Raw genomic sequence first — 15,170 nt, forward strand, 5'->3', positions numbered from 1 at the left:
AACGTTATTTCAGAGATCATTTCCCTTCCTAATTTGGCTTTTACTCCTTTCACCAAAAACCGACTTTCTACACAGTTGATCGAGTTTATGATTCAAGTTTTCTCGTGTCTAGGGACTTTGAGACATAGTTGCGCGCCACTATTACGTTTCTATTCGATCGCGAAAGAAAATAAAGATGGCGCAGTGACGTCACATCCGTTTGTAACGAGAAACGAAACGTAATTTGCTAACACGTTTTCTCCTATACAATACAACATACAACACCGTCAGCCCTTTAGGCTTGGCGCCTTCGTCAAATGCAGTGAGCGTCGGTGTACGTAAAATGGCGGACGGTGACATTGATTTGTACGCCGACGATCTAGAGCAAGATTTCGCGCAGGTAATTCGATTTCATCTTTGTTAATAAGCGATCACGCGGTCGATCTACGTTATCGTTGATCGGTTGCTCTTACGCTATATATTAAAAACTGTGAGAAAAACGAGTCGGTGTAGCGGGGTGTCCGCCGTCCGGCGTCATGGAGGAGAGTTGGTAACGATTGTGCTCGTAAGCGGTGTCCGTGCCTCGTTCAACCGGGACCTTCTCGTTTCGTTCGTTTCAACTCGCGTCTAAATCGTTGCTAATAGTTGTCGCGTTCAATCCTAATCACCGACGAACGCTTTACAATATTCTGTTATACAGTTAGTGTTGATTCGTGCACGTTTCTCGCATCGGAAACCTAAACCGAATACGTGTAATACAGATACACGGCAAGAAAAGCAAAATGGTGTTAGCGGTAAGGCGAAATGTGTTGTAGTGTTTCTTCCGCTTCGTTCGTCGATGTAGTTTTCATCAATATTTTTTCTTTACTTCACCAAATGTTTTCATTGCTTTCATGTGGACCTGACTAAAATACCGAGGGAAATTTTCCGAATATGGGCGGCATCGACCAATTCATTTTTTTCCTTTAACCCGTTTTCCCGTCTTATTTCACGCGTTCAATCAAAAAGTAGAACAAAACTTTTGAAAAGTGAAATAAAATCAAGTCGCTGAATTTGCTCAACAAATTTCTCGATTCCTTCAATTTTCTCGCTGAATTTTACAAATTAGCTTTAGCCATTTATAATGGGAAATCGATGTGCAGACTGCATATCGTATTGTAAACTACTTGTCGTGGAATTGGAGCAAATGATCGTAGTAGAAAAATCTAAAATTTATGCTAAAAATTTGATAAAACCAACAATTTGCCAAGTATAATAATAAGAAAAATTGAGCATTTAGCTTGTCACAAGGAATTGAACGATACCCACACTCTATCCTTAACGGTTAAACTTTCTAGCAACAAATTTTCTCATTGTTTGATTCAAAGCATCAAGTTAAACATGAAAAAGATTAAGAAGAAAATAACTTTTCAATGGTATTCATATTTGCAAAGTTTTCCAACGTGAAATATTGTTTTTTAAAAGGTAAACATCGTAGCAAATGCAAATGAAATAAGATAATCTTATTTGAATAGTCAAACATTATCAGATAAAATTATTATTTTTTTTTTTTGTTTTGTATTTTGTTTTGAAATATTCGAAAAAATATTTTGATTAATAATAATATAGTTTTATTTTAATCGATTGCTCTTCTGTAAAAGTATTTTATTTTTTAAGTTTTTGTGTTACATGTGTAATATATGTTCTGTGTGCATTTACTTTGATATTTATCTGTTATTTAAAATAGTATTTCAAATATGTTTATTTTTATTATCTTTTTCGTGTAATTTCTTGTAGAAAAACACTTTAGAGACTTCCCTATTTTTTATAGATGTTAATATTCAGATTACCAATTATTTGTGGTATAATGTTCTCCCAATAAGTTTATTTAAAGTTCATAGTAGCGATATACAACTAATATTTGTATTGTTCCGTGACACATTACATTTTTCTCAATAAATTTTTGATAATCTCTCTTAGGACGAGTTTGCTGGTGACGGAGTCGATTTGTACGACGATGTAATAGCAGCCCCTGCTGGCGGTAACGGCGGTGTGTCTACAGGAAACAGTGGGGATGGTGGAGGCGATACTACGTCGCCTAATGAAGAAACAAACGGTAGCGCGCCTTATCATCAACTTGGAAATAATATTCAGCCAAATCAAATTGGAAGACGTCATCAATTATACGTTGGCAATTTAACTTGGGTATGTAACTCAGTTGTAGTTCATTTCCTCTCCCCGAGGAAATATACCTAATAATTGCTCAAAGAGGATATTAACATTCTATGTTTTGTTACAGTGGACGAGCGATCAAGATATAACCGATGCGGTACAAAGTATCGGTGTGTCTGATTTCGTTGAAGTAAAGTTCTTCGAAAACCGAGCAAATGGACAATCCAAGGGTTTCTGTGTTATATCTCTTGGTTCGGAACAAAGTATGAGGATATGTATGGAAAGATTACCAAAAAAAGAATTACATGGCCAGAATCCAGTAGTAACATTTCCAACTAAACAAGCTTTGAATCAAGTAAGTTTGCATATTTATATCATTATTCATAAGTTGCAGGATACTATTTATGGTGGAAAGACGTCCATTAAATTTTATTCGATAAACAATTAATATCTAGTTGCATGAAAGATCTAGAGGCTTGACTGCCATACTTTTGTAGAAATTTTAACAGTTACGATGTGAAAAATTCTCTATATGTTCTCAGTTTGAGTCTCAGTGTAAAACACGTCCAGCTCCGGCTCCACAGCAGAGTCAGAGTCAACGCCCCCATAATCCACATCAACATCAACCACCAATGCCACCTCATCAACAGCATCCACAACACCCCCAACACCCTCAACATTCGCAACAAAATCACGGTCCTAGGATGATGATGGGTCCTCCACAGGGCGTGAGACCGCAAAGAATGCCACCCCCCGGTATGGGTCCGCCAGGTCCAGGTGGACCAGGTCAACAAGGTCCACCGCGTATGCATGGTCCGCCGATGGGTCCTGGTCCAGGACCGCATCATCCTTTACCAGGGCATCCTAATCAGGGACCGCCACCCCCTGGATATCAACAGGGGCCATGGAACGGTCCAAGACCTAACGGCCCACCCGGGCCACCGAGAGGTCCGAGTGGACCTGGTGGTCCACCTCAGCAAGGACCACCTGGACCAGGTCCTGGTCAACATCGACCACCTGGAATGGTACGTATCGGGACTTGCGATGTATTAACATTAATAACTGCACGTAGATTGTTGTTAACTAATTACCTTTTTGTTTTTTGGAATATTGTAATTACCATACGAGCTACAAGAATATGTTTTGCACTTACATGTCTTACGCTCCGCGTAAACAGAGTTGCACTAGAGACCTTTCAGAACCCAGTTACCATATACCACAGGTAACACACAATGTGTTTCTCCTGCTTTTCACGTTGTAAGAATTATCCATTCATCGAAATTTTCACTATGTATGCGTATACATATATTTGTTTTTTAATATGAAATCCAACATTATCAGTTTATTTAAATCGAACATTCTTTTGTCATTTCGTGATCATTGTCTAAATTTTAATTTCGAATACTTTATCGAATATTAGATTCTTTTTAATGAACATGTATGTATAATATTCAATCTCTAACAGATTATAATATTATTGCAAATTGAATTCATTTTTTCGTTCAACAGTCATACTACAATATTACAGTGCATGAGATACATATAACATGAAAAGCTTCTTCATTAAACTGTTTCATTTCCGTCTGATTAATGGGTTATCTTTGGCTATACATTGATAAAAAGTCATTATCAATGGACTAATAACTGGCTCTGATAATATAAGAAGGTTACCTTCATTTATTATAGAAATATATAACTATTACCAATTAAGTAAATTTCTGAAAAAAAACGTTCATTAATGATTTTCGTTTATCTCGATTCAGCAATTTCACGGCGGTCCACCCGGTCCGCCTGGTCAAGGACCGCCTCGCGGTCCACCCGGACATCCTGGTGGGCCTCCAGGTGATCCAAGAGGTGCTCAGCCACGCCCTGAATGGAACAGACCACCAGGTTTGTGAAATATTTCACTTTGAAGTAGATGATATCCTGAAACATCTTGGACTTGAATGCCCTACTTATCCTTAGTTTTATATATATTATCGCTATAATACTTTCTCTCACAGCTCATACTCTGCATGACAATAGAATAGATGTGTGACAATTATGACTGTAAAATCGGAATTATGATGTAGAACGAATGCTAAATGTAACACGATGAACTTAAATAATAGACCACTTTAAGTAACAAAACACTATATAATCAAGTTGTTATAAAAGAAGAAGTTCACTGATGTAATTATTCAATGTGCATAGGAATGCATCACGGGCCTCAGGGACCACCAGGTTTCCCTCAACATCAACATATGCAAGGGCCGCAACCTGGTCAAGGCCCACCACAGAGAGGACCTCCTCCAGGTTCTATGGGTGGTGAGACATTTAGGACGTCTATTGAATATTAACGATACTGTTATTCATTTTTAATACGATAATGCATGATATTGAGGGAAATTTATGCTTAGGAGTATGAAGGTACAAGGTGTTTCAGACAAGAATAACACGAAAAATATGCTTATTTTTCATGTTATAATGTCGCGGAAATTACGCTTTATGAATTACGCGGAATTATGCAAACAATGCAAAAATGTACACGATTACATTCTAAAGCAAAAGAGCGTACAATTCGTTGAATAAATTACAGAAAGAAACACTTTGAAAACTTGCGATACACAGCGTTTCAATCTAACGTAGATATTGATCAGGAATGTTACCAGGTCCAGGGGGACCCCCACCTGGTCATGGAGGACCACCTCAGGGGCCACCGCAAGGACCACCAGGAGGACCAGCACCGCACGTGAATCCAGCATTCTTCCCCCAAGGCCCACCTCACCAACATCCAGGACAACATCCACCAGGTCCGCCTGGTCCACCTCACGGGCCACCTCATGGTCCTCCTCATGGACCACCTCACGGTCCCCCTCACGGACCCCCACACGGTCAACCTCATGGCCCTCCTCATGTACCACCACATGGGTACGGACCACCTGCGACACAGGTATAATACGCGTTACGTTTTATTTCGAATTTCAATCTTTTCCAAATTTTCTTTAGAATTTTCTCATAAAGACCTGACCAATTATTTTGCAGCCACCATATGGCGCACCAGGACCTGATCATCGACCCGAAGGTCCTCCTCCACTGACAGAGCAAGAATTTGAAGAAATAATGAGTCGAAATAGAACAGTTTCTTCCTCCGCGATCGCTCGAGCGGTATCAGATGCTGCGGCAGGAGAATACGCGAGCGCCATAGAGACCTTGGTCACGGCCATTTCTTTGATAAAGCAATCGAAAGTCGCTGCAGACGACAGATGCAAAATTTTAATCAGTTCTCTTCAAGACACTTTACGCGGCGTTGAAACCAAGAGTTACGGTTCCGCACGAAGAGGTAAACTTGATATTATTTGTTTGTTTGTTTTTTTGTTTTTTTGTCCCTTTCTTTCTTTCATGGGATGTATGTGCATTGGTGCCTCTAATAGATTGTTATTACGAAAGATCTTTTAGATTTTGTTTATTTCAATTTCTTTGAAGTTCTAACATGTTGATTGAACTGTTCCAGAACGATCGCGTTCACGCGACAGGGAACGCAGTCATCGAAGGAGGCGCGAGCGATCGAGGAGTCGTGACAGGGAATACAGAGAAAGGAGCAGGGACAGGGATAGAGAGCGTGACAGAGAACGCGATCGTGAGAGGGAGAGGGATCGTGATCGTGACAGGGAACGATATTACAGTGAACCATATCCACGAGAGAGATCACGAAGCAGAGAGAGGGATCGCGAGCGCGAAAGGGATCGCGAATATAGAGAACGAAGCAGAGAAGAAAGGTAAGCGCATTATCTTACATAATTACTTTGTCTATCGCCGCTGGATATACCATTTTATCCAAGTTCGGTCGTGAACTTGCTGACCAGCCAGCTTAACTGGCAACCTTAGCAATGCGTGTGCGTATCATTGAGAGGAGATACGAGCGATCTAATGTTAGCTAATATTCCTTGTTGTAATGAACTTGTATACTACTGCGATACTCTACAAGTATAAAAAAAAAAGCAGCGCATTATATCAATTAATTAGAATAATCAACATCGTTATTACAACAATAGTAAGTAAGATAAGCTTTATCATCCGTATTATGTTTTTTCGACATCCGAAATCAATAATGTCCAAACAATTTGGGTCGCGTAAATATCGAATGTAACAACGAATACAGTAAAATCTTATTAATTCGGATAATTGAGGGATCATTCGAATATTTCATACTGTTATCGGTATTATTTGAATAGTATTACCCGAATAAAAAGGTATCCGTATGTTCGAATGATTTCACATTTCAACAACTTCCGCAGGATTCGCGAATGGAAATGTGTTAACTCTTACAAGCGAAAAAGAAAGCCTTGCTTTATTTTAACGTATTGCTATTTGATATTTTTATGTGCCTTAAAAGTGCTACATATACATATGAAGCTCTATATACAATTACTATTTAGATCAAAAGTACATGAAATCTATATATTGTGTACTACAATAAAGTAGCGTATTAGTATTTTTTATTCGAAACGATCGTGTAACTTGTAGTTTTAAGATAGTCTATGTATAAATATTTTATTACAGTTAGGTAGCCATTACTCTAAAACCATACGAATACATCAATTATAACAGTTAAACACGGATTATTAATTACTTTGAAATCACTCTGGATATTCGAATATGGTTTCGAGTTCGACAATCGACTATAAGTTCGAGTGTATTCGTGCACTCGTATAAACCGATTAATTGTAGCTTACACTAATTAGAATGCTATACTGCATTGTCGGTACGATTTGTCACCGTACAACTATGGTATACTATTTTTAGACGGTAATTTATTGCGTTGCGTAACTTGTTTTAACTAAAGCAATGTAGTAGGTTTGGTAACCATATAAGTCATAACAAAGTATGCATTTTCCATTAGTACAACACGTCAGTCAGCCAGGCCAAGAGTAAAAGAAGAACCGCCAGAGACGCCTCCCGTCTCGTCTTCCAAGGCGTCTAGGTAATTTACTTTTTTTTTTCATTAAAGCGAATGCATGTAGACTTTTTAAAGAGTTTCATCTTGTTCGATGCAACAGAGATCAAAAGCAGATCTGCTATACATTCGAATAATCATATATTGTTACAACGTTAGTGTTTCTATGTATAAACGGAATTTTGGTAGGAAAATCTCAGATTTTAAACGATAAAGTGAAACATGAAAACTACAGATGAAATGATCAGATTGAACGTACAAAAATTCAATTTATCGCCCGTAGCTAACATAAGTTGTCTTTTCACATGCACATAACGATGACAAAGGTACATTAGAACATAATTGAGCGAATTCTTTCATTATTTTGACTGTTAGAGTCATCGTTTTCATCGTATAGTTTCAATTAGATCGAATAGAGTTCGTATCCTTTCTTTGTCACGATTATAGTTTTCATTAAAAGTATTTGTTTAGCTGCCAAAAGAATTGGAATTTTATAGAGAAATTACGTAGCTAACTTTTCACGGTATATTTGTCTTTCGCAATGTTTGCTGTTATCGGTAGAAGATTAATAATATACAGCGAGGAGCATAATTGAACCAGTAGCATGTTTCGTGAAGATTATTATTTCCTGTTGTATGTAGTGAGTGACGACGAGAATCATGACCAAAATATCGCTAATAAACATGACGTATTTAAATAATTGTATAATAATCTTTTGTGCCCAATGAGTAAAAATCTCGATCATGAAAGTAGTAACGCCTTTTACAAAGCTTGTAAATCAATTGTTTCACCTTCCTAAAACTACAAATCATTGTTCAAAAAATATCCATTTCATGAAATTCTATTAGTTTAGTGCGCGTGCGTGCGTGCGTGCGTGTGTGTGTGTGTGTTTTTGCATAGGCTTCCTTTTCTTTCTGGCAGCTTTAAAATTGACCTTTTTGAATGATCTTTTAACAGTTCGTCGACTCATCTTTTTTTTCGTGTCATATTTCAGTAATTGTTTTTGTACCTTCGGAGATACTTGGTCAACATTTGATATAAAATTTTGAATTAATGTTATTTCGTAAAGTAACAAAATTTGTTGATCTTGATCTTTTAAGCGTATTATTTTATCGTAGAAAGCTGTTCACATGAATATGTATTCCGAAACATAGATGGTATAGAAAAAATAAAAAAAATATTAAGAAAGTGTATAAGCACGTTGTAAACCGATAGTAATATATTATTTATTGTTTCAATCGTCTATTGCTCACAAAGGTAGATAATATTTTTTTAGGGAGCTCGTGGTTATTGGTTCAGGTATGCTTCTCACTGTGTATGTATTATTAGCAACTGAGAAGAATGCCTCCGAGGGGTACACTCGCGGTTCAAATATTTCTGTCCATCGTACCGCAGATCGGACATAAACAAAATTTTAGTCGAATAATAGATGAAAAGTAAAAACAATTTAAAGTGATTTAGTCGCTAATTGTCGATAGACCAAAAATATCTAAATAACTCGTATGTTTTGTTCATCGTGATTCCGAAATAGATATATTTTTAGTCTATCGACAATTTGAAATTTAATGTTTGCTCTGGAAAGTGTAAAAATATAATTTGTACATAATATTAGTATCGATAAGTCACAGAATAAAAAAAATACAATCGTTTTATTATTTCTTAAATATTGTTTATCTTTTATTTGTACGAAATTTTTATTTAGATAAGAAATTTGCCCATCTCTGCCACAGATGTACGGGAGGCGCGAAGGACAGAATCATTTGAACCGAGAGTACCCCTCAGAGGCATTCTTCTCAGCTACCAATGATAGTAAAAGGGTAAACAAAGAAAATGAAGTTGAAAATAATGTAAACAAAGAAATAATGTAAAACGGGAAGGAAAGAGGGTTAGCGTAAAGTTACAAAAGTAGCGTAAAGATAAGTGTAAATATATATATATATATATATATATTATTATTATTATTATTATGTGTTATTATTATTTTATATATATATATATATATTATGTATATAAGAGAAACAATAAAAAGATGTATCGCTAAAGTAAGATAATTGGCTGCCGTGACTTGTGTAGGTATTATGACGATCGCTACAGAGAGCGTGAACGAGACAGAGATCGAGAACGAGAATCAAGCCGGAGACCCTCGGAGAGAGAACGAGAACCAGAGCGTGAACGGGAACGAGAACGAGAAAGAGATCGTCGTGATGAACGTGGAGACTCATCGCATCGTTCGAGACATTAGAACATAATACACGGCAAAAAAAGGATTCTCAATGAAAGAGGAGAACTGCAAGACACGGTAGTAGAGCAGCATCGCAGGATCTCGTTGTTAGTTCCCGTGGAAACTCGTCGTTTCGTGAAGACTACAAACGAAACGAATTCAAGAGGACACACGTTTATTCCGTTCACCTGTCTTTAAAAGTATCTTAACACTTTCCTGACCAACTCAACGACAATTTGTCTCAAAACGACACAACTCGTATGCTTTGAAAGCTCTCTTAATTCTATTTGACGTTCGATTTAGCAGTGTAACGTGCTTTCATTTCTAAATCTTGTGGAATTAAGTCATAAAATTTTGAAAAAGCATCCCTGCTTTCTATAAGTAAGTTCAATGCTCGCGATTCTCGCATCATGTTAACGTCTATTTTTGGATGTGCGACTGACTGTTTACCCGTATGTAAAGCGTCTGAAAATAGAAGTTTGGTCAGAACAGTGTTGAGCCAGTTTCGGATATATTTCGAATCTACAAACTTACCGCGAATTTTACCAAGTTACCGTACGGGTTCTCAATGGGATTCTCATACATATACACGTATATATACATACATATATGTATATGTATATCGGGACGCTGTAGAGTTTTACGTACATATTTCTTTCAAAGTCACCAGTTTATTCTCCCTTTTTATGCAGCGTACACTATATATATATATATATATATTACACTGATAACGCAAATGAAACGTGTACACACTCAGCATATGCATACATATATCTCTATGTAACGTTTAAGAAGAGTATACGTTTAGTTTCAAGAGAGCGATACGCGGTGTGTTATCGATAAAAATTACACAGATAAGCGGGACAAGGCCACTGCGAGGGTTGTTAAACAAGGTCGTGTTTAGTTGCGGTTTACAGACAAGTTGAAGAAGCACACGCGCTACCTGGAGAATGATGCTGCAGCTGCTGGCCCCCGGGAAGAACGAAGACGACTACCCTCTGTGTGGACTCATCAATCTTCTGAAGCTCCGCAACGATGCAAGATTGTATCTTAATATAATACATATATACGCTTTCAAAAAAAAAAAGAAAAATATACGTGATAAACGTGTCTTTACTTTATTCATCAGTACACACAATCTCCTGAAAATGTTATTTTTGTTTTTTTGTACTATATACAACCTCCAAGATTACGCTCGAAAGGTGTAACCGATTGAAAGAAGAAAGAAACTGCACTTTCGATCCCCATACATTTATTTCTGTATTTTGGTATGCGCGATGGCGTCTGGGATCGAAAATGCTCTCCTGGGTGAAATGTTTTACATTCAACAATGAGTAATATTTCATCGATGATTATGTTTTATTCCAAAAAGTAATATCACCCATGAAGTCCTGCAATAAAAATGTTCGCTAAAATACAAATATTTGAAGTTTCCACGCACAATACGGCTATTTAAAAATTGATTTCTCAAAAATGCCTGTTTCTTTATCGTTTCAGAGAAAGTGTAACCTGTGTTAATTTCATATTATACGTAGGTAATTTTGAGAAATCAGTTTTTACTTGGTAGCGTCACCTTGTTTCTAAACATTTGTTTCAAACGTTATTCGATACCGAAAATTAGTTACAATGATGCACAGTATTGCGATAGCGTAATATGTTCACAGAACAACTTTGTTCGTTTACATGGTGTCTGAGTCGCCATCAATTCCTGTATCATTTGCAAGCTAATTTTTTTTTTTTAAATGCTTGCAAAGCGTACATTTTAATCCTCGTCTAATCAAGATTCTACCAAGAATGTGTTCACTTATCATTATTCGCGTTCGTATTATAAATGTGATATAGACTAAATGGAGTTACATATTTTTAAAACATGACACTTAAAACGAACGTTATAATTACAAATCTTCTTGATTGTACGAGGTTTAAAGACTAATGATATTTATGCAACAGCATAAACTCTTTCATGTTTTAGATTCTACTAATCGGTTCTACTCCATTTATCCTTCCCTTAAATTTGATCTCTTCTCAGACAAGCTCGTTTCAATTTACAAACATTTTCTCGAGTTTATTTTTTATTCACTTCTTATGTTGGTATATTAATTTATTTAATTGAGAATGTTACTCAGTTATTTTATTTAGTTTTATGGAAAATACAAATGTAAGAAGTTTTTGTGAACACTTTTCACGCATGAAAGAGTTACATATTGCTGAACCAAATTTGTGATAATCGATCACATAATTAAGATAAATTCTTCCTAGGGAAGAAACGTATCAAACGTAAAACGGTTCACCTTTCGATGGGATTTTTAATGAAATGTGACAAATAATAGAAGTGATAACAGCTCTGTGAGGCTATGTTGTACATATTAATTTTTATTGTATCAAATAGTTCGTTGCCTGGCTGAACCCTTTACGGTCCAATTATTGTTTAATATACTAACGTCTGTAGTTATGAGAATGATCAACAGCATCTTTCGGATAATTTTATTTGTAATTATTAGTAATTATTATGATTTGTACGCGTAAATTTCTATGAGGTGTATCGTTCATTGTTTTTTGCGACATATTTTTTTAACCCATTTGATCAGTTTTTTGGGAGCTATGACAAGGGAGGAGGATCGCAAAGGGCTGAGCGACTGGTATCGATTAAGACGTATCAGGAAACGGACGAAGGATTCTCACAGAGCACAATGCAAGATAGTTAATCCTGTCGTATAAAAACAAAGGAAATCCCGAATTTTTTATGTTGTAACTTAACTTAACGAGACTACATTGCATGATGTACGTATGTCTCGTAAACGATTATGTTTCGATGTGCCATTTAAAATACGTAGTTACTGAAGTACTATACCTGTAAGAAATGCCGAATCGAGCATGACCAACTCATAGTCCAATTGTTTGAATTATTATGGTTTAATCCTTTGCGATTTCATGTTTTCTTTTCTCTCTTTTTTTTTTATGTAACCAATTTTACATTTATTAGTTTACATTCTTGTTTATTTCTATGTTAATCCGTCGTAACTCGTTGATTCTGAGTCGAATACAAAATGGAAGAATATCAAGTGTTATGCACATTTTATTACTCGATATTGATGCTATGATAATGAAAGGAATGCACTGCTCAGAGTAAAACTGATCACGTTTCTAGATAATTCTATTTTGCAATAGAAGAACCGTTACTTTGATGGCTGAAAGTAAGCAAGAATCGCAAAGGGTTAGCGAGTTTTTTTACTTAAATTACATTCTATACTAAAGACAAAGTCTCTCGCAACGATTGACCAAGTACAAGGGATTACTATTTACAAATTTTATTCCTAATGACAATTCGACTATAAGTATAGTTTTAGATAATCAAATGTAAACGTAGTTTTTAAAGTCCTTCGAGACGCACACTGCAACAAAACCTTATTTCTCCTGAATTTGTTAGCACTTTGTGTGCATTCTTTTTATACAAAATTTTCCGATACCTGAGCTTTTGCTGCGATTTATTGAAGTGTCACTGGTTGTTTCAGTTTCAATTTTATGTTACTTTCGCGATCATTTTTTTTTTTTTTTAACAGAAACGGAATTTGTTTCATCTTATCGAGCTTTACTAAATTTGATTTCAAACACCAATGGGTTTCAATTTGAACAAAGACATTTAAACGATTGAAGCAATTATAATCAAACACTGCCTTCTGTTTATGACGTAAAAAAAAGGACTACAACGTATAACGAAAGTATAAAGAGCTGTGAGATCATTTTAAAAGTGTAGGTTTATTTTCTTTATAATTTATATTTAATGGCACACGATATGCCATTTATAGAAGTTATGGTTTGTTTATTAAACATCTCAGTCAACTCAATATTTTTTAATGTAGAATAACAAAACTATGTAGGATTATAGTTTTATGGATATGGTAGAAAGTCGTTTCCGCAGCTAAAAACAGGCAACGTGTTTTATACCGAATAATATTACAAATAAGGTATGATCCCGAATAATATCAAAATATATGTGATAATATCTTTTGATAATCAGTTTTTATTAATTTTTAATCATTTTTTATTAAGTACAACAATGACGCATACAAAACATTATTGTATGTCTTTCACGTATTTATTTTACAATTCGACAGAAGAATTCGTTTACTATTATAGTTATTAGTTGTTTCCAATGATCTATTTGAATTCAGAGGACAATGTATTATACTGCGTATACGTATATACCGAACGTTGGCGTAAAAAATTTTACATTCTTAGGCGATTAACTTACGAATATTTAACGTGCATCAATTCCTTGTTACAATTTTTGTCTTTTGCATAGCATGTTACGTCTTATAACTTCTTAAGCCTATCATATTTATTAAATTAGATGTAGAAATTGCCAGGAGATATGTGTATGGAGTTAAGGGGTAAGTGTATCACAGAACACAGCTCTAATTGCCTCTTTCTGGATCCACCTTTTTCTGTACAGTACTTTCAGCAAATATGTTTGTGCTCTTAGAGCGATACACGAGGTAAACATTTGTTCAGACATCTTTTGTCCTGATTCTTCCAAATCTAGACTATAGATAGATAATTGCTTTAATTGTGTAAGCAGGAATATAGTTCTAAAAGAAACGAAACCACGTTTCAGGACTCGAATAGTTCACTAACATGTTAATTCTTAGAATTCATTTTGCATTTCTTAACGTTCCTCTACTGAATTATTTATCAAAATATTTGCATAAATATATTATTTTACTTTTCTAGTAGCAGAAGATTATGATCACGGAATGCAGGCACTGCGTTAGCGAATTATTCACGGAATTAACTTAATCGATGATTTATATAGATTTGTATTTTTTTTTTTTTCTTTTTTAAGTTCTTTACATCCATCATAATTAACATGTTGGTATCTACGAAGTTTCAAATACGTTTAAGTTCACAGTTCAAATTTCACTTGGAGACTTGAAACACATGATATTGTTGTTTCGGAATCTTAGAAAATTTGAACATCAAGATACAATAATTTTATAAAAAAAATATTGTGTGTCCTCGTGATATTAAAATTGTGTAAATGTTAAAATCATAACGATCACTGACCAGTTAATTCTAATTGCACAAAAGAATTAGTTGTCTTCTTCTAAAAGTAATAAGCTATGCGAAGCTTTACATAATGTGTAGTGTGCTGTAAAGAAAAAAGTATTTCTATATAAAATTATAATTTTTATAACGAAAAATCGAGATACTAGTCACTACTTGATGTCTTGTGTTAATATTAAAACAAAAGTATTCTCCAGTTTGCATTTGATTCGTTGCATTTTATTGCAATGATTCCGTGTTACAAATGGTCGAAGTTGTGAAACTTTGTAATAGACTTAAGTATCATGCGACAGTCAGGGCTGTTATTTATCTAGTCGATCACAAACGTCAGTACAATCATCGATATTTCAATCGCAACATATTTATCGATGGATACAATTAAGAGCTCGAGATCTTTATCATTTTTATGTAACAAATGTGTTCAACCCGAAAAGTTTGTTATATACATTATATTATAGCAACGAAATAATATTTTGTATCGTAACATTATATGTTACCGTATGCTGCTTTGGAAAAGTATTTCTATCAAACAGCGTAAATTGAGGCGTTTATTAAATATCAAGTATTCCTCCAAATTAAAAGGACATATTAGCTTTAATTTCAAAGGACTTGTAAAAAGGAAAATGACGGAAATGTATTCACTTTTTTTCTTTCTTTTTTTAAATTGTTATCCTTTATTGGTGCTTTCTATACTTTTCATATTCTTGAAAGTATCAAATAATTAGAGTAGGATCGATTACATTGATAATATTTATGTTTCATTGTTTGCGAAGTAGATCGGTCATGTTAGTTTTGCCGATAGTAAAAACGTAAAAATGT

General features: G+C 35.2%; 1 protein-coding gene across 9 annotated transcripts; it reads left to right on the top strand.

Annotated features, from left to right (window-relative positions):
• Positions 1-203: 203 nt before the first annotated feature.
• LOC128885656 (cleavage and polyadenylation specificity factor subunit 6) lies at positions 204-10,385 on the top strand. 9 transcript variants are annotated; one of them, XR_008459637.1, is made up of 13 exons: positions 204-379; positions 1,939-2,163; positions 2,258-2,485; positions 2,673-3,155; positions 3,308-3,352; positions 3,894-4,020; positions 4,324-4,437; positions 4,770-5,062; positions 5,155-5,452; positions 5,624-5,888; positions 7,013-7,093; positions 8,797-8,883; positions 9,140-9,280. XR_008459637.1 is itself a non-coding variant. In XM_054139800.1 (12 exons), the coding sequence occupies exons 1-12, from the start codon at positions 323-325 to the stop codon at positions 9,306-9,308; spliced, it is 2,385 nt and encodes a 794-aa protein (XP_053995775.1). In that variant the 5' UTR covers positions 208-322; the 3' UTR covers positions 9,309-10,385. The 9 variants fall into 9 exon arrangements, 8 of the variants coding, with proteins under 8 accessions (XP_053995775.1, XP_053995776.1, XP_053995780.1 ...); XM_054139800.1 differs by lacking the exon at positions 8,797-8,883 and having other exon boundaries at positions 208-379; positions 9,140-10,385; XM_054139801.1 differs by lacking the exon at positions 8,797-8,883 and having other exon boundaries at positions 208-379; positions 4,782-5,062; positions 9,140-10,385.
• Positions 10,386-15,170: the final 4,785 nt, after the last annotated feature.

The sequence above is a fragment of the Hylaeus anthracinus genome, unplaced genomic scaffold, assembly GCF_026225885.1.
Source record: "Hylaeus anthracinus isolate JK02 unplaced genomic scaffold, UHH_iyHylAnth1.0_haploid 11981, whole genome shotgun sequence".
Lineage (NCBI taxonomy): Eukaryota > Metazoa > Arthropoda > Insecta > Hymenoptera > Colletidae > Hylaeus > Hylaeus anthracinus.